General features: G+C 40.2%; 1 protein-coding gene across 1 annotated transcript; it reads left to right on the top strand.

Annotated features, from left to right (window-relative positions):
* The first annotated feature begins 404 nt into the window (after positions 1–404).
* On the top strand, positions 405–18,264 carry trmt44 (tRNA methyltransferase 44 homolog). The gene is made up of 11 exons (XM_074623355.1): positions 405–1,006; positions 1,499–1,616; positions 3,468–3,687; positions 3,788–3,856; positions 4,243–4,350; positions 5,632–5,703; positions 7,299–7,405; positions 7,729–7,912; positions 10,464–10,818; positions 16,423–16,539; positions 17,595–18,264. Exons 1-11 carry the CDS (start codon positions 667–669, stop codon positions 17,825–17,827), a joined length of 1,923 nt encoding a protein of 640 aa, XP_074479456.1. The 5' UTR covers positions 405–666; the 3' UTR covers positions 17,828–18,264.
* Positions 18,265–18,808: the final 544 nt, after the last annotated feature.

Here is an 18,808-nt window from a genome sequence, read left to right as displayed (position 1 = left end):
AATACATGAAATGTCATGTCTCTCTTTCTTTGAAATTCTGACTAAACATTTCATTGTATAATTGAATTATTAATAGAATAGAGTAGAATAGAATAGAAAGCTTTATTGTCATCGTATTAAATACAACGAGATTCACAGTTGCCACTTCTGGTCATTGTGCTTTAAAACAAATACTTGACAAGACTAAACGAGGCAGATAAAACATAACAGGTAAAACACACTCAGTTATAAAGCAAATAAAACAAGTAAAGTAGATTTAGTTAGTCTGTCTATGTGTATATATGTCTATATGTAAAATTGTAATTGTAAAAAGGATCAATATGATCACATATTGGCTGCTGTGTAAATGGAAACAAGGAGCAACAGCGCCCTCTACTGGACGACTGTAATAACACATCTATCGCCTGTGGAAACGTCATCCTACAGCGACAACATTATTTTGTGTTTTCATAGCTTAATGTTGATAATAAAGCTCAACATTTGTTTTTTATGCTAATATATCATTATGGAAACTATATCAACTAATTTTACAAGCAATATTTATCTTAAAGTTCTAGTTTTAGTACTATTTTAGTACTAGTTTTCTTTATCTACAAAATAAAAGCCCCCGGAAGTGTGCTCTCCGTTTGTAAACACATGGCTCCTAGTCGTGTCTGATGCTCAATTATGCCCAAACTCTTTGATATAAAGTTCCCAGGAGGATGTAAGACTCTTCCTGAAGGCTTCTGGTCGTCTGTGGACGTGTGGATAAAGAAACCTCACGTTGTAAACAAGCGTCTGTGTGGAGTGAAGGAGACTGAGAGTAGAGATGTGGACAGAAGAGAAGCTCTGATGTTCCTGCAGGATGATCCTCAACTAGCTCTGGATGTTCAGTCCTTCATCACCTGCAGGGTTTCACCTGCACAGACACACGAACAGGAAACCCCCTGGTCCTCTAGTGTCAGGACATTTATTCCTAAAGTCAACAAGTATGGGACAAAGCTGCATAAAGAGGTTATCATCAAAGGTAAGAGAGGACTTGAATGAAAGGCTTTTTACCAAACTCTGTTCTTTCTTTCTTTCTTTCAAAGGTCTTTTTATTAATTGTCAATAATCAATAGAACAGTCTCTATACAGGGGAATTTCATTTTTGTTTTTCTGAACAACACATCATACCTGACAGCAACATACACACAAACAGCCACAGCTTCTTAATTATGGATACATAAAATTCTGTTAATAAAAAATAATAATTTAAAATATATAGATATATATATATATACAAACCTATATACACACACACATACATATATACACATACACATTTATACACATATACATATATACATACACACATATATATATACACATACATACATATACATACACATATATACACATATATACACATACATACACATACATACATATATATATAAAAATAGAAGAGAAAATAATAATAATAAAAAACTCTGTTCTCCTATAATCACTTTTTTTAAAATGTCTTTTTCCATTTCAGACTTTGGCAGACAACAAGTGACCTTTGTTCCATTTGAAGAGGATTCAGAAGGACAGGTGTCTCTGAAGAGGGGCAACATTTATCAGCTGCAGCTCCTCCATCAGGACTGTGAGGAATGGTGAGTGGCTGAATGAGCACTACTAAGAAAGTCCAAATGTTAAGTTCCTAGAGGTAAACATGACTCAGAAATACTCACAAGATAATATGTCCATTTTTTTTGTCTGAATACCTGAATAACTTCAGGTATTTAGAGTAACTAGGACCGTTTTATGTTACCTTGAAAGAGAAAACAACACTATCATCCCATGCAAATGTGTGCGTCTTGAAAGCAAATGTTGGAGTGTCATTTTACAAATTATTTAACTTTTATTTTTTTCTGAAAATTATTTAATATTATTTATCTTTTGGAAATAATTTACACAGAAAATGTGTTCACAGGATCATTATTTTTCTTATTGTCCTCTGTGTTTCTCACAGTAAACCAACATTAATCAAGAAGGAGAAAGACATTCAGTCACTGATATTCAGAAATATTGAATAGGAACTAAAAAAGGAGAAAATTCAATCAGTCTTCATTGTTAATTGAACAAAGAACAACCTGATTAGTTAAAAGAAAAATATTAAATTGCAAAGCAGCCTTCAAGGCCAAGTAAAAAACAGCTTTTTTTATGATTTGATTGATTAAAATAATACAATAACCAAAATCCAAGATGATATATAGTCTCATAACTAAATATTGTATCAATGTATCGCCATGCGTTACTGAATACATGAACTTTTATGCACTTTCTTGTTTCTCCTCACATAAATACACAGTTTAATTAGTATCTCAATGTTAGTATCTTACTTCATGCCTTCACACGGACTACAATAAAAGATAATAATAAGAAGAAGATAATGGAGAAAATCTAGTAAGGCTGCCCCCTCTTAGTCGGCTAGTCGACTAATCGGTCGTTTCGGTCTTAGTCGACTTAAGATTTATTATTTATTTTATGCTTGTTTCATGCTGAATGACTTATTTCAAAGAAACCTACAGTATGAGCACATCTCTGGTAAACACAGGATTTAAAGTGATGCTTTTGTGTGATTCTTTGTGGAGAAACTCAGTTGTACAGATGTCGATTAAATCAACTAATCGCTTAGTCGACAAACATCGAGTGTTAGTTGACTAAGAATTTCTTTGGTCGAGGACAGCCCTAAAATCTAGTCATGAATTTAAGAAAACACATGGCGCAGATATTCAACATGGATCAAAGCTAAAACATGCATAAAAAGAAATCTTCTATCACAGTAAAATAAGATTGAGGAATGTTTATACTGCGTTCAATCTTGAGCACAGCCGGAAAATGTGATAGAGGTGCTATTCTGCTTATATTAGCAGTAATAATAATAGTGATATACAGTATACATTAATGTGTTTGTGATATATGTTGAGATATCAGTGTTTGGGGGCAGTTGTGGTAGGTGCTTTGTAAGTGTACTTATCGGAGAACAAGAGTATATTTATGTAACAGTGTAACTCTGTATTACAATGTGAACTTAGTAAAATGAGGAGGTGGAGGTTGATACAAGAGGCAGTGATGTGTCTCCTGCACCAACTCTTCTTGTCTCTCCTCCTCCGCCTGAGCCTCGTTTGTCCTTGGAAAATGTTTTCAGATGTAAAATTGTGTCCTGCTTTCTAAATCTGATGGATTAAAACAGGACAGTGGGGCAAAAAGGGAAGGATTGTTCAACAATATGTGGATATATCATGGCCTGATTTACCTGCTAGGAAACTACTGTAGATGTTAACACTTGATTTTGATCCAGGCACTCCTAAAGGCAGACACTTAAGATTAGGCAATAACAGACAATAATTGTTGTTAGTGATTTAAAAATGTGAATTTCTGAATTCAAATATTTCACATGAAACACGTTTAAAAAAAGAAGTAAAAATAAACAATCTAGGTGACTCTGCTTCTATCTTCAGGGCCTTGGAGCTGCACGTGTTGGCGTCAGACGCGTGGTTCTCCGATGGCGTGGCGTACCCAAAGCTGCCCTGGCTGTCCTCCGATCTGCTGCCTAAACTGGTGCGCTGGGCCACCGAGTGCAAGAGCAGCGAGTTCAAGAGCACCTTGTCCCTGCTGCCGGTGGAGAAGTACAGCGTCGTGTACCAGCAGCTGAAGGAGAAGTACAAGGCCATGGTCAAGGTAACGTCTGCTCAGTGTACGGCTGTTGTTTTATATGTGAACCGTTAATATTTATTATCTTTATTACTGAGCACTGATATTTTATTCCCGTGCTCTCTAGGTCTGGCCTGAGGTTACAGATCCTGAGAAGTTTGTCTATGAGGATGTTGCAATTGCTACATATCTCCTGGTGAGTTCAAACCTGGTTGTTAATGTTGTTTTAATAACAAAATCAATGATTGATTAATCAATGACGCTTGAATTGGGTCTTGAAGATTAATATGTGAATTGAAAAATAGTCCTCATGCCTCATCTGTCTTTACTTTAAATGTGTGTGACCACCAAGTACACATACATGTCACTACTGTATGTATGTGAAGGATGAAACTCATTTTTTATCTGGGTCAATCAATTTGAGTGTGAAAAACAGCCTTGACCCAGCAGTAAATTGATTCATATGTCATGCCAGAGGCAGGTGAGAAGGCGTCAGCAGCAGCTGCAGGTGTCACCCTGCCGCTGATTGAAAGCTCTCACAAAACATACAGTGGCGTTGAGTCTCTTGTCGCTGTGCTGCAGGTGCTGTGGGCTGAGGAGCGAGCGGAGAAAAGTCTGACCGCCAGGCAGTCCTTCGTGGACCTGGGCTGTGGAAACGGCCTCCTGGTTCACATACTGGCCAATGAAGGGGTAAGCTAGTATGCTACTTCCTGGTGAAAAGCGAACTGAAAGCCCATTGAAGCCTCAGAAAACAACCAGGATATGATGTCTGCCTAATAACCTCATAAACAGTGCTTATATGGGCCTAGTTTTGTACTGAGCTAAATGCAACAACCCGCCGAAGACTGAACTTACTTAGAATCTAAAACTGAACTGAGGACAGTCGCGTTATGAATATAATATTAATTTTATCAGTGTATAATCACCCGAAACTTAGAATTGTTGTGTTTTCTTTAGCTTAGAACGAGCCCTTCATATCTTCATAGGGAGCGAGTCCTCTTCACAGAGTCCACCATGTTGCTCTGCCATGTTTCTACAGTAACCCGGAACAGACAAACCAAACACTGGCTCTATAGAGAGCCTTTTGCGTTTTTACGTTACCTGAAGGCCACCGCAGTTCTCTTGTGAAACTGCGGTAACGTGAGCCGTAGAGTGCAAAACCGTGGTACCGCCAGCCGCCGTCTGACTTCCGTTGCTCCTAAAGTAGTAGTTATTACGGTAAGGATGACCTCTGAGCGAGGCGAACGGCGTTACCACGGTTTTGCACTCGGCGGCTCACGTTACCACAGTCTTGGAGAGGAAGGAGTGAGCGTAGGGGTACTCAGTTGGTTGCAATCTGCAACCACACCACTAGATGCCACCAAATCCTCCACACTGCACCTTTTAGCTAAACAAAAAAAAGCATATAAACTAAATCATGAAAGAATTTAATTGCCATATCTTTGAACTGAACCAAAACACATTTGATTTACTATCATATAGGATAAGAACAAGCAGCAGATCCTCTCATTTAAGAAGCTGGAATCAGCACATATTTGGCTTGAAAAATGGCTATATCTATTATTCAAACAAGATTAATTTTCTTCCGATCAATTCATCAAATAATTGTTGCGGCTCTGGAACATCTGTCGGACTAACTGACACTGCCATAAAATGCATTCACCATAAAGTTTTTTGTTTAAATTAGTAAGGAATATAATACTACTATAACATCCAGATAAAGTGCCTCTTGTAAAAACACCGGCCCTTCAAAGCAGAGATCTTTCAATTAGTCAAACCTTCCCTGGCAGCTTAATCAATGACACGGGGCTGGTGAGGCAAGGTGATGGGATTCATGTCTCTGAATATATAAAACCTACAGCACCGTGTCGCCGTCATGGCCAATCACAAACTGGGACAGGTGTAATTGAAATGACACACAGCGGTTGATAGTCGATAAGCCGCTGACCGTCACGCCGTCTTGTGTTGCAGCATCCTGGAAAGGGCATCGACGTTCGGAGGAGGAAGATCTGGGACATGTACGGCCCCCAGACTCTGCTTGAGGTGAGCGTGCCGAGCACCAAGAAGGCGGACTCATTGTAACCATATTCAGGTTTTTAATTAGTGTTATTATCTTTTCACATGAAACAGGGAATCCATATCGCACGCTGTACTGTAGGTGTCTTTTCAGCTGGCGTCGCCCCCTCACTGCTGCTGCTGCTTACTTTGTGCTTTGATTAATGGAGGGAAGACGGCTTCTACTTTTAAACAGGTTCAACTACTGAGAACTATTTTAAAACATGACAAACCTTTTGTATTAAAGCACAAAACGTAAATCAGGTCGCTCACAAAACAAGCTCACGTCAAGCTCTATTTATATTATTTATATTTAGGATTATGTCACATGATCCTCATCACATATGGAGAGATGAGAATGTTTTTGTCTGTTTCCAAGGCGGAGATTGAAATATGTTCTTTTTGAAGTTTCAAACACCGAGGATTACATTTGAGTTGCAAATAGAAAATAAAACATGGATTTAATTTATGAATAAATAAATAAAAACATTTAAATACATTTTTATTTTCCTCAGTTTTAATAACACTCAAAATGCATTCAAAATATCAGTTTCTGTACCAAGCATTGGTGAGTGAAACTTGAATATATCCCATCTTATTATTAATGTTAGTCCTTGATGATTTTCTGACATTTTATAGACCAAACAACTAATCGATTATTCAAGAAAATAATCAACAGATTAATCAACAATGATAATAATTGTTAGTTGCAGCCCTAGTTCGGACAAAACAAGCATTGGGACATCACCTTGGGTACCGGGAGCAATTTCTTCACTATTTTTTGACACTTATCGACCAAGTATTCGACTGATTAATCGATGATGAAAATAATCGTCAGTGGCTGCCCTGAAATCAGCATTTTAACTGTTAATTATTTGCAAAAATCCAAAATTCAGAAAGAAAATGTGTCTTTTTTTTGTTATTTAACGGTAAAAAAACAGTGAGGTTTTCACACTGCAACAGGCAGTTAAGAGACTCTTGTTTTAACAATTGCTACAGGCTACAAAAAGCAAACACTACTACTGCTCGGGGGACTGAATCCAGACAAATCCGTGTAAACACATTTGCAGGGAAACCTGCGCCCCCCAAATACACAGCACTCTCCCGTATGCCTCCTGGACTCAAGTCATTCATTTGACAACAAGCTGCCGCCTGCTTCCATTTCAGGTCATCTATTATTGACTGATTTTTTTGGGAGCGGATGTGGCAGACCAATCTTTGTGGGCCCTCCGGGGGTGCTGTACTCCGTCTTAAACCTTCATTTGGAGACTCTTTCTGAACCTCACAGGCCTCAGTGCTCTTAACCTACATCACATCACTTGCCTGCTGAAATGAGCTGAAATGGTTTATATACATTTTTAGCTGGATTTGCATCTAAAAGTCATAATTTGTTCAAGTTTTCATATATTATATATATTTCACACTTACAGGTGTTCTGTGATGTATTAAAAGTTTGAGATAAGATAATGAAGTTTCCTTTTTAGACCATTTCCATAAAGTGATTCAGTATCAAATCACGGCGGCGTTGCATCTCTTCTCCGCTCTAAGGAGCTCTTGTGCTTTTTCGGTCTTTGCTATTTCAGGAAAAGGCAATTACTCCCAGCGAGAGCTTCTTATTCCCGGGTACCGACTGGCTGATTGGGAACCACTCGGACGAGCTCACACCGTGGATCCCCGTTATAGCTGCCAGGCGAGTCATCAGCAGACACAATCTCACTCAGCGGCTCAAGTGCCAGCTGATCTCTCCAATTTGGAATAACATTATGGGCCGAGGGAGGATGTGTGAATGTGTGTGTGTTTGTTTCTGCACGTCAGTTCACAAATTTGTATTTTCTAAGGCCACCTGATGGCGATGTTGAGCCTCAGTGTTCTGCTATGACTACAGATGATAATCTGTAGTAATGGCTTCTTGTTTCCTGTTTGTTGAACAGATTCAGAATCTTAAAAAAAAAGATTTATAATCATCATTTCCTTTGGCGCTGGGTAAGAATTTGTCTTTTGCTCTCACTGCAGGTCCTCTTCCTCCTGCCGGTACTTCGTCCTCCCCTGCTGTTTCTTCGACTTCTATGCGAAATACCAGAGACGCCAGTGCAAGAAGTCCCAGTATAAGGAATACATCGACTTCATCACGGAGGTCAGCCAAGTCAGTGGCTTCAACACTGAAGAGGACTGCCTGAGAATACCATCCACCAAACGGGTAGGCTCACGGAGTCCATAGCTCATGTTGTTGACTTCCTATATTTTACACAAGACCTAAACATTTGTCATATTGTGTGATTGACATCTTTTAAATATTTTTTCTTTTAATCTAATCCGCAAAGCAAGACACAAAGTACTATTTAACGACGTAATTGAAGCAGCAGAGCCCAACGTATCATGACCTTTAGTCCTGAGTATGGGCCACGCAGGGAAAACTCTAGATCCTACACTTCCCATAATGCAACTTGATAGTGTCATTAGACCGCATCTTTCAAACTTTGGTAAACTCCCTCCAGAGCCACAGAAGATATTCTACAACTGTTTTCACAGGATGAATAGTACTTTACATCGGTGGTTCCCAACCTCTTTTTCTATCGTTGAGTAAAATAACAACCTCTGACTAAGTGACATATTTTATGGATATTTCATATTATATTCAATGCATAACAATAACAGTACAGAACAACTGATAAACTGAACAATTAACCCAAATAGTTTGTGTAAAACGAGCAATTTAGATGAATTTGTATTATTTCTTGTGAATATTACATCAGAGACGTTATTTTTAGGAACGTTTAAGACAATTATCTGTCTGGATTATGTTTTATTTTTTATTTATTTTTAACCATCATACATACTGAATAGACTTTCTTTTTTGCAAATTCAGTTTAGCTTTAAAATTATCAATTTCATTTAGATTTCTTTACAGAAATGACTGAAATGCTGAAATATAGGCCAACTATATATTTAAAAAAAAAAAAAAGGTTATTTTACATCCCTTAAAATCAAGAAGGCATCATGACCCCTGTGATGCTTTGGCAACCCCTGGGGGGGGGGGGGGGTTGGGAACCAGTGACCAAAAACTCTAGCTCCTACATTTCCCATAATGCAACATGATAGTGTCGTTAGACCCTTCCTGATAACATCTTTCAAACTCCACACCTCCTAGTTTATAACTCAGACTTTGGTAAGCTCCCTCTAGAGCCACATAAAACATTATACAACTGTTTTCACAGGCTGAGTAGTACTTTACATCACCAATAGAGACAGAGCGCAACGCGTCATACTCGGAAAACCACGCCCACTGGAGGGGGAAACAATCGGCGCCACAATATGCAACCAAGGGCTAACAAAATGCCTGTAGCAAGCTAAAAACGTTCAATTTCAGCATGTGAAAGGATTATTTTATGTCTACCAGGGGTGCACTTCATAACTAAAATGACGATGGATGATGATAAAGTTAGCTGTTAGCATGCTAACGTTAGCTATGTGTTGCAACTACTGTAGTTAGGCAATTGCAAACATAATACTGCCTAGCTTTCTGATTCATCCTCACTCCACTATAACACAAGTTTATATATTGTCAAAATGCTTTAACTTACAGAAATATAGTCAGCCTAAAACTGACATTTGGACAAAATGCTTGCTGCACACGTCGGCACACCGAGTGTCAGGATCCTTCAGTTTTCCCATTCTCGCTGCTGATGCCTCACTTTTGTCTTCTTAAAGGCTCAGTTTTTTGTTCCGGCAGCTCATAAAAACTTAGTTCTGGGTTCTTTACCCTGTTGGTAGTGCAACCCCACCACACAGCAGCTTTTAGACATTTTTCTTTTGTTTGCTAGCAGACAAAAGTGACAAGGAGGCACCTTCACACAAGTCAAATGTATGGCGATGAATTGTTTTCCCCTCTGGTGTGGGCGGGACTTAATTATGCTCTGTCTCTATAAAGTGCCCCTTTAACACTTTACCAGTGGGCTGGTCAGCGTAAATAACAAAACAAATGGACTGTTTTGATCGTTAGACGTTTGAAAAGAGAGTAGAAAACACCGCATAATTACGGTTCCAGCTGTATATTCTACCACGCATTGTACCTGGCAGGCTTTCTTTTTTGAAAACGATCACAATAACAGAAAAGATGAGTCTAATCTGTTGATATAAATATACTAAATGTTGCACATTGGAATCGGAGTGGTAAAACGTTAAGGCAGTATGCTGGTTTCTTGATTAGCTGATGCACCTCATACCTATGAAGTCTGTTTTTGGTCTCTGATGTTTCCCATCTTTCTCCAGTGACTCTCCAATAAAGCAGAAAACATGAACTTATTTTTTCTTATCAAAAAACCTCATTAGAATTCTCTGCAAAATTATCATAAAATACATCCCTGTTCTTCAAACAGGCACAGCTGTGCGTCCCGGTCTCCTCTCCACCTGAGCCTCATTTAGCACAGACAGACAGGAATAAATCAAGTCTTTATCGTCCCCAAAGGGACGTTTGTTTCACAGCTGGCAGACATTAATGGCTTCAATACACGTGGACACATAATAACAACAAGCGAGTATTTACTGGGCTTTTAATGATCCGTCATAATCAGTTTGTACATAAAAGCAAAAGCTTCCCAAACATCAGCACATGTATCCAAAATGATGAGTTTGTTTTGTCCACAGTAACATATTGAGGATTTGTATACCTTCTTTTGAGTTTCTGTTCTACACTCTTGAGCCTCAGCACCCATGGGAGTCGCCCTGACATCAAACTCCTTTTTCTGCAGGTGTGTCTGGTGGGAAAGTCGAGAAACTACCAGCTTTGTGACGAGGCAGAGGCAGAGCAGCGGAGAGCTCGTTACATCCAGAGCCGTCAGACCGCCTCTGGGGGCACAGTTCAAAGGTCAGACATCAGAAATGAAGGGCACTGTTGCCATGGGAACGAAGACACCGACAGGACCCCCGACAGCAAGTGGGGAGTGGGGTTCCAGCCCAGAGACAGGGTTGAAGTGGTTCGAAACTGCGCTGCTCTTCCGCGGGACTTTGTTGACGGCATCGTCCTGCAGGTTGCTAATGTGCTCCTGGGAATGACTGAAGATGACGGCGGCGGCGGCGGGTCCTCCGGTGACTGGAATCAAGGAGGTAAACCGCAAAACAGCCACGCAACACCTGAGATAAAAAGTCACACAAGTCTCCCTGGACATGAGCTGCTACTGAAGTGATGAACAAGTTCAGATTAAATCCAGAGTAGGACACATTATCTGTGAGGTTCACTGATCCAGGCTTGTTATTGTGCACTCTGGGGGTTTCTGAGTCATTACTTTGTAACATCTGTTGCAGGGCAGCTGTATACTGTATACTGTATACGTCCTACAAAGGAAGAGATTAGTGTCCACAGAAGCAGTAAAGTTGAGGAAAAAAGGGTCAAAGTTTTCAGGCTGGCTGGCCAACGTAACAGATACAAAGGCTGTAATGTGACTTTTTAGGCTGATTATTTTACCGTAAAAGATCATTGCCTTAGAACCAACATTATACTTAAAAAATGCAGATACTACATTCTACATTTTAATTGTTTTAAAGGTCAGTGTGTAGGATTTGGTGGCATCTAGTGGTGCGGTTGCAGATTGCAACCAACTGAGCACCCCTCCGCTCACTCCTCTTTTTCCAAGACTGTGGTAACGTGAGCCACCGAGTGCAAAACACAACGTTGCTTAGTTTCAGGTGATTATACACTAATAAAAACATAGTTACGAATATTATATTACATTTCTGCTAATAGATCTAAATGTTACACACTGTTCCTTTTAAGAAAGTATTATTTTCATTATTTACATCCCATAGCTTATAATTAAATAAGGTAAGCTGAGCTAGTTCCTCTTGCTTTAGCAGAAGTTTAGCCAGGTTTTTTTGTCCTTCATGATTGGATTTAGCTGCTCTCACATGTAGTTATTACTATTATTACACAATTAAGATGTCATTATATCAAAATGGATCTATTTTATATACAGGTGGGCAAAAATCAATAAGTAAATTTAGCGTTAGCTATCTCACCATTACCTCAGTATTTTAGTAGTTTCAATTTTAAAAAGCTGTACATTTTTTCTGCATTTTGTGACGTTATATTTTTTTATATGGCAACACAGATGTCAAAAAGTGACATTCAGGTTTCAAAGGAGTAATTTGACATTTTGGGAAAATAGGCTTATTCGCTTTCTGGCGGAGAGATGGCGCAGAAGATCGATAGCACCACTCTCATATCTGTCCGTTAAAGGTGCTCTATACCATATCCAGAGAATGAATATAGCAGCTGTTTGTAATGTACATATATAGAGGAGTGATGAGTGAGGAGAGCCGTGCGGAGGCAATAGAAATGCTCCAAATCTCGCCTTTAGCACCTTTTCAAACCGCCAGCAGCCGGTTAGCTCAGCTTAACAGAAAGAATAGAAACGAGAAAAAAGCGAATAAGTTTGTTCCTCAAACAATTTTTTAAACTCCATTTAGACTGAATATGTAGTTATTGTGTTTGTCTTTTTAGAGCAGCTAAAAGATGTGACCCGAACACTTCCAAAACAGCACGGATGAATCACTTCTCACATTTCTCGTCACTGCCTTAAAATATATTTCTTGGCAGCCTCTGCGGCCCGAACCTCTCGTCTGATCGCCCCTCCATTATCCTCTCTAACCCCCCCCCCCCCACCTCTCTCGTCAACACCCTGTCCCCCTCTCTGCATCAGGCACCAGGGCCTTTGTGACACACAGCGGCGCCACTTTGAACTCCGTATCTCTGCCAACCACTTCCTGTGCTACATACGCACGCCGCATCACACACATTATATACACACCGCCCACGCATCACCTTTGTCGACGCCTCCGCACCCCCCCAAACCCCCCCACTGCTGCCACACAGCCACACACAATATGAATGACATAAGGAGATGAGGACTACTATGATTAAAATATCAGTGCTGAAATTAGAGGTAGAAAAATATGAGCGAATAAAAGGGAGACTGTAACCCGGTATAGAGATGACTGGATGAATAATGCACCACCTTCTATGATTTATGCATGAGTGTGCATTTGTATGGAGGTATTCCTACCAGTTATCTGCTGTGTAAGAACAAAGGGTAAATTCAGGGCGAGCCAGCCTATATTGAGGAGATCCAGGCGGGCCTCGGAGTCACGGAAAGGGCTTTGAGATTCGGTTTCTCTCCGTTTCTTCAAAGAGTATGAGGATTATTGATGTTTTAATCTGTTTTTGATATTTGAAGAAGTAACATTTTGGTTAAATAGCTCCCTGGCTAAGTCCAACTTTTGTTGAATATGTTTATCAGTTGCTACTGAGCGCCCAGTCGATTTTTTTTATCTCTCTTTGCAAGTGCAAACAGATCTCAAATACACATATTTATCTCATAAACTAAAAGGCTTAAAAAAGAACAGTGTGTAAAATACTGCTGTCCAGGTTCTGGGTATAAAACCTCAGTATTGGCCAATTTCTTTTCTTTTTTCTTAACAAAAAGTGTTGAGTTGGCATCAAAATCTTGGTCAGCTTCTTTGACTTGTTGTACAGGTATCTCCTGATCAAAATCAGGAAACTTTTCTAACTCTAAACTATGTTTTATTTAGGCAAAGTTCATTATTTGAAGCCAATATAGACAAATGTACAAGCTTTACTGCTGCTATACAGCGTGATAATTGTGCCCTGAAGTTAAAACGCTGTATATCTGAATGGCGTTTCAAATAGTTAACGTGTGAAATGTGCGACCGTGTGAAGCTGGCTTCTGTAGCTTTGAGTCAAGTTACTAATTCATGCATGCTGCTGTACTGCTGACTGGGCTCAGGTAGTTATGTAACCATGCTGAGAACGAAAGTCAGTGTGTAGCTGTACACTTAATATGCATCACACTCTGCAACACTTAACCTCAAATCAGTAAAATCTGATTTTTACACATCTTTTTTTCTCAAAAGACAAGTACAGTAAATTAAAAAAATCCCATAGTATGTTATTAACTAGTGGGCGCCTCCCATCACACTTTTTGCCAAGTTAGGCCAGAATTATCATCTTCAGATGCCGTCTTCACTGATGAACTGCACTCACCCCACACTCGTGCATAAGATTACACTTTGTTCATAATATTAGAGCCACAGCAATTAGCTGATTTATCGATTAGCCGGTCAATAGAAAGTTAATCGGCAACAGTCATTTAAAGGAACAGTGTGTAACATTTCAGGGGATCTATTTGCAGAAATGGAATATAATATTCATAACTATGTTTTCATTAGTGTATAATCACCTAAAAATAAGAATTGTTGTGTTTTCGTTAGCTTAGAATGAGCACTTCATATCTACATAGAGAGAGGGTCCTCTTCACGGAGTCCACCATGTTTCTACAGTAGCCCAGAACGGACAAACCACACACTGTCTCTAGAGAGAGCCTGTCATGTTTTGACGTCACCTGAAGGCCACCGTAGTTCTCCTACACGCTTGTGAAACTGTGGTAACGTGATTCGCAGAGTTTAAAACCGTGGTACCGCCAGCCGCCGTCTGACTTCCGTTGCTCCTAATGTAGTGTTATTGTGTTTAGGATGCCCTCTGAGCGAGGCGAACGGTGTTACCACGGTTTTGGACTCGGCGGCTCACGTTACAGCAGTCTTGGAAAGAGAGGAGTGAGCAGAGGGGTACTTAGTTGGTTGCAATCTGCAACCACACCACTGGATGCAGTCGACAAATCCTACACACTGCACCTTTAAGTCGTGTTTTATGACAAAATGGCAAAACACAAGCGATTTGAATGCGTCAACTTGGGCTTTGGGAAATTGCAATTGGCATTTTCACTATTTCCTGATATTTTAAAGACCAAACCGTTTGCTAGAATAATCTAGAAGGTAACTGGCACATTGTTCTATAATGAGAATAGCAGCCCTACATAATAGTATGTTGGGAATTAAAAAGAAATGTAACGTTCCTGGTTTCAGAGATATTAATTTAATATAATTTAATTTAATTTAATTTAATTTAATTTAATTTAATATTTTACAGCTTTGAACAAGATTTTACTTGAAAAAGGAAATATTTTGATAAAAGTCAGCAAAAAGATAATTTTGTGTAGCAGAAATATGTTTTTTCCTCTCATCTTGTGACCCTTATGGATAATTCTGACTCGCAGGTAAATATATTAAACTATTTTGACAGGCAATAAAATCAAATCATGGGCGAACCTGTATTACAGCTGTGCTCTTGGCACTGATCCTTTCAGATGTTCTGTTCACCGCTCGGCAATCTTAGAGCTAATTTTCTCCACTCAGCCTGATTCTGAATTGACTTAAGCAGCAAAAACAATCCTCCGCAACAAGCAATCAATCGCCGGCCATCTTAGCGTTTTGCACAGGGGACGCTCAGCCCTTAAAAAAAAAAAAAAAAAGAAGTCCAACAGTACGTCCGGCCGAGCCATTATTAATCGTCTCTGTTGGTCTTAGTCCAAGCAGAGTCTGCTCTGTCAATACCGGCCTCCTCCCATTAATCCTCATTAACATTGTAGGCAGTAAAGGGCAGCTCTAAACGCTGTATTGATATTATATTAAGGCCTGGAGCTCCCTGGCGTCTGGGCTGAGGGACGGCAGTCTGCCCGGTTTCACACTCGGCAGCGCAGGACTGTCTTTGGCCCTGAGAGTGTCTGTGCATGTGGGAGTGTGTTGCATATTTTAGGCATTAACTCCGCTGTTTGATCAGCTAAGTTTAGGATGTATTTGGGTGGACAATATGTTTTTAGAAAACCATAAATTCAGTGTCCAATTATGAATAAACTATATATTAGCTCTAAAATAGTACATTAATTTCTTTGCACTTGGATGAAACTTGGATCAAAGACAACATATTTCACATATTCAATCATCTCTAAGCCAGCAGAGGTTGCCAGAGATTTTGTGTAAAAACTATGATGAAGTTCGCATTATGATGTCTGCAGATTTAGGTCAAATATTGTTATGAAACGGCACAAAGGAGCATTAGCAAACCCGCGGTGTGTCCCTCTCCAATATGTCAGAGAAAAGAGGAGGAAGACTGTCATTTGTACAAAGCAAAGGTCAGTCCTGATTGAATTCTTTTCAGGGGGTAAAAGGGCAACGCCACAAATACAGAAAATCTCATGAAACGGAGCACCGAAGGCGGACCGCTGCTCCGAGTACATCATCATCTGCTTACTACTTGTAGCATAGGACTTTATGCATTTCAATATTCTACTTTTTTTGCTCTTTGGTATCTAAAATTAATGTCCCAGTTGGGGGGGTGAGGGGGGTGATGACAGTGACTCATGCTCTCCAACGGCCGGTGGGAGTTGCAGCGGTGAAATGCATGCTGGTTGCTCTGACAGCTTGTTGGAGCAGCTTTAATTGAGCACACTTCACAGCCCTGAGTTACACTGAAAGACAGAGGTGTTTTCTTCCCCCCTCTCTTCCTGAAAAATGTTCCGTATATAGCATTGATCACCCGTTCACTCGTCACAGAGACGACGTCGCTCTGCCTCTCCAAAAAACGACATCGACTCAAGCCAGCCAGCTTTATTCGTATCAGAGGATGAAAATCATTTCTATGCATGCCCGAAGCAGCGTGTTAATATATTGATGAGTGTAACATCGATAGACCTCCGCCCGCTCCTTTGTCACTCTGCTCTTTCATCCTCTTCCTCCCCTCCTCCTCCTCCTCCTCCTCCTCCTCCTCCTCCTCCTCCTCCTCCTCCTCCTCCTCCTCAGGCAGCCTCTCTGTGAGCGAGGTCGCCGGGCTGCTGAAGCAGGAAACCCTGCAGCTCCTGAAGAAGGAGTGTGGAGGCCTTCAGACGCTGCTCAAGAACAACCACCAGGTCTTTAGAGGTAGTTGGATTACACGCTTTATTGACATTTTCATAGCTTGTCTACATAAAAAATGGGAGGAAGGTGTTTTCCCAATTTGTGGTTGAATGTAACTTTTCACTGAAAGAAGCAAACTAGTTTTGCAAAACTCAGTTCACTCACAATCTTCATCAGCAGAGGGAGTTCACTCAGTTGTCATGGAGATGACTGCAATTACAAGTCCAAAAATGAACTTGATAGTTTATCCATTGTACACTGACATTATCCCTCATTAAAGAAAAACTACTACTTCACACTATGACTGAGGTAATCGCCAGGGTTGCATGTAAAGACAGATTTCAAACTAGTGTTAAAAATACAGAGAATTTGCGTACTTCATCTAGACCACATTGAGATGTCTGTAATTTATTTGATTGCTCCATAACTGATGTTTAAACATGCTTGATTTCCATTGACTGCAATGGTTCATATGAGGATAGAAAATAATGTCAAAAATTGAGTTTTTGAGATGGAATAGTGAAATTTACCACCCTACATCTACCATAACCTCAAAGTTGAAAGTTGCAAAGTTGTTGCACGTACGGCTGATTTGTTTTGAATTTCCAAAGTTTTAAACTTTAGACATTTGCTGTAGCGCCACCATCAGGACTATTAGCCCACGAAGCCGGTTGAAGAAGTTTAGCATATAGGACTATGTGCAAAGTTTGGTTTATTTTCATGCATGGGAAGGCAGATTTCCTAGTAGGAGGAATAGTAATAATTTTTGACAAAAACAAGAGGGACCCTCAGAAGAGCTGCCGGCCGGCCCCTAATAATTAACTTTTAGAGTGCCGTTCCCTCAATCTCCCTCATTCCTATCATCTCTACTGTTTTCTAACACAGTTGCTCATATTTTGCACTGATGATTCAACTTGTTATTGTCACTACTATGCAGAAAATAAACTGCTTGTTTACTGCTGGAACCCCAGAATAACTCCTCCACTTTGCGACTCTATAGGAACAGATATATTTGTAACTTTTGGAGGGAGCACTTTATTCTGAAGAGGTCTTGTATCCTGTCATTCCTTCTCTTTCAGTGGAAGGAGGGAGGGTGCACATAAGAGACTGGCGGGACAGGAAGTCCTCCAGGGCGGACACCAAGAGGAAGCCCGTCGTCCCTGGTGCCCTGAAAACTCGCCCCTGCTGGTTCTACGACCACCACCCTCAGCGCTGCCCCCTGCAGGCCGAGGACTGCGCCTTCGCCCACGGACCGGATGAACTCCGACCCTCGACCAGACCTCTGAAGAAGATGAAAATCGATGCCTTTTGATTGGCTCATTCCTCCTGACACACTTTATTTAGTTGACTTTTAAATTGAGAAACTACTTTTCTAATTAACAACATTGACTCTTACCATCTTTGCCCATTTATCCTCCTGGAAAAGTTCCCGCGTCCAGCTTTGCAACCACAAAGAGGAAGGAGTTAAGGTCCAAGCAGTGTGAGTTTTATTGATGCCACGTTGCATCATTTCTGGGAACTTCACAGTCTCCTCTTTCTTCTGTGTGAGGCTGCCAAAATGTGATGCTTCCTGGTGCAGCTTTAGGTTTCACTGTTGGAGCTGGCTGACACCTCTGGCTCACGTCGTCTGCTGAAATTTAATTTCAAGGGATTCTTTTGTCTTTCTTTTTATTTATTTAAGAAGTGGACTTTTGTTGAGCTCGGAAAAATTGTACACTTTCTGTATATTAAAGTGTATTTCAAGCTTCATGTTTTTACTTATTTAAAGATCATCAAGTCTATCAGGGACTTTTTTTTTCTTGTTGAGCACTTATCAACTCTTCCCTCCACTGCCGTAAAACTTTAAAAGCTTCTATATTCTTCACTTGGACACTTAATTCACCTCAGACAGGTACTTTGAGGTTCACAGGCAGGGCGGGTGGATAAAGACCGGACAGCGTTTGAACAAAGTAAATGTTAGCGCTATGAATTATTTGTTGGCAGGAGTTGAGGGGTGTCCTCTCTGGACGGGCGCTCACTGCTGTGTGTCTCTCTAACACAGTTTGCCATCACCCTGTGGCTCAAATGTCAAAACCAGTAAGGCCCGCCAAGGGACCGCAGCGCGCTGATGGGAAGCATCTCCTCAGGGTTTGTTTGTTTACGTGAGTGAAACAACAATCACACCAATGATGCAGTAAAGCATACGGACAGACTATTTAAATCTAGTCACATATATAGAGGAGGAATGTGAAGTGACAAAGCAGACTGGGAATAATGATGTTTGCATCATTTCTCACTGGTAGTTTAACAATGT

This window comes from Sebastes fasciatus, chromosome 22 (genome assembly GCF_043250625.1).
Source record: "Sebastes fasciatus isolate fSebFas1 chromosome 22, fSebFas1.pri, whole genome shotgun sequence".
NCBI classification, from domain to species: Eukaryota; Metazoa; Chordata; class Actinopteri; order Perciformes; family Sebastidae; genus Sebastes; species Sebastes fasciatus.
The sequence above is the reverse complement of the archived record's forward strand: the minus strand, read 5'-3'. Positions and strand labels throughout refer to the sequence as shown.

Bases quoted from the DNA above. Each gene is read 5' to 3' on its own strand.
- trmt44 (XM_074623355.1), top strand. From the start codon at position 667: ATGCCCAAACTCTTTGATATAAAGTTCCCAGGAGGATGTAAGACTCTT. The intron at 1,007-1,498 runs GTAAGAGAGGAC...TTTCCATTTCAG, and splicing joins TAAAGAGGTTATCATCAAAG to ACTTTGGCAGACAACAAGTG. The intron at 16,540-17,594 runs GTAGTTGGATTA...CTTCTCTTTCAG, and splicing joins CAACCACCAGGTCTTTAGAG to TGGAAGGAGGGAGGGTGCAC.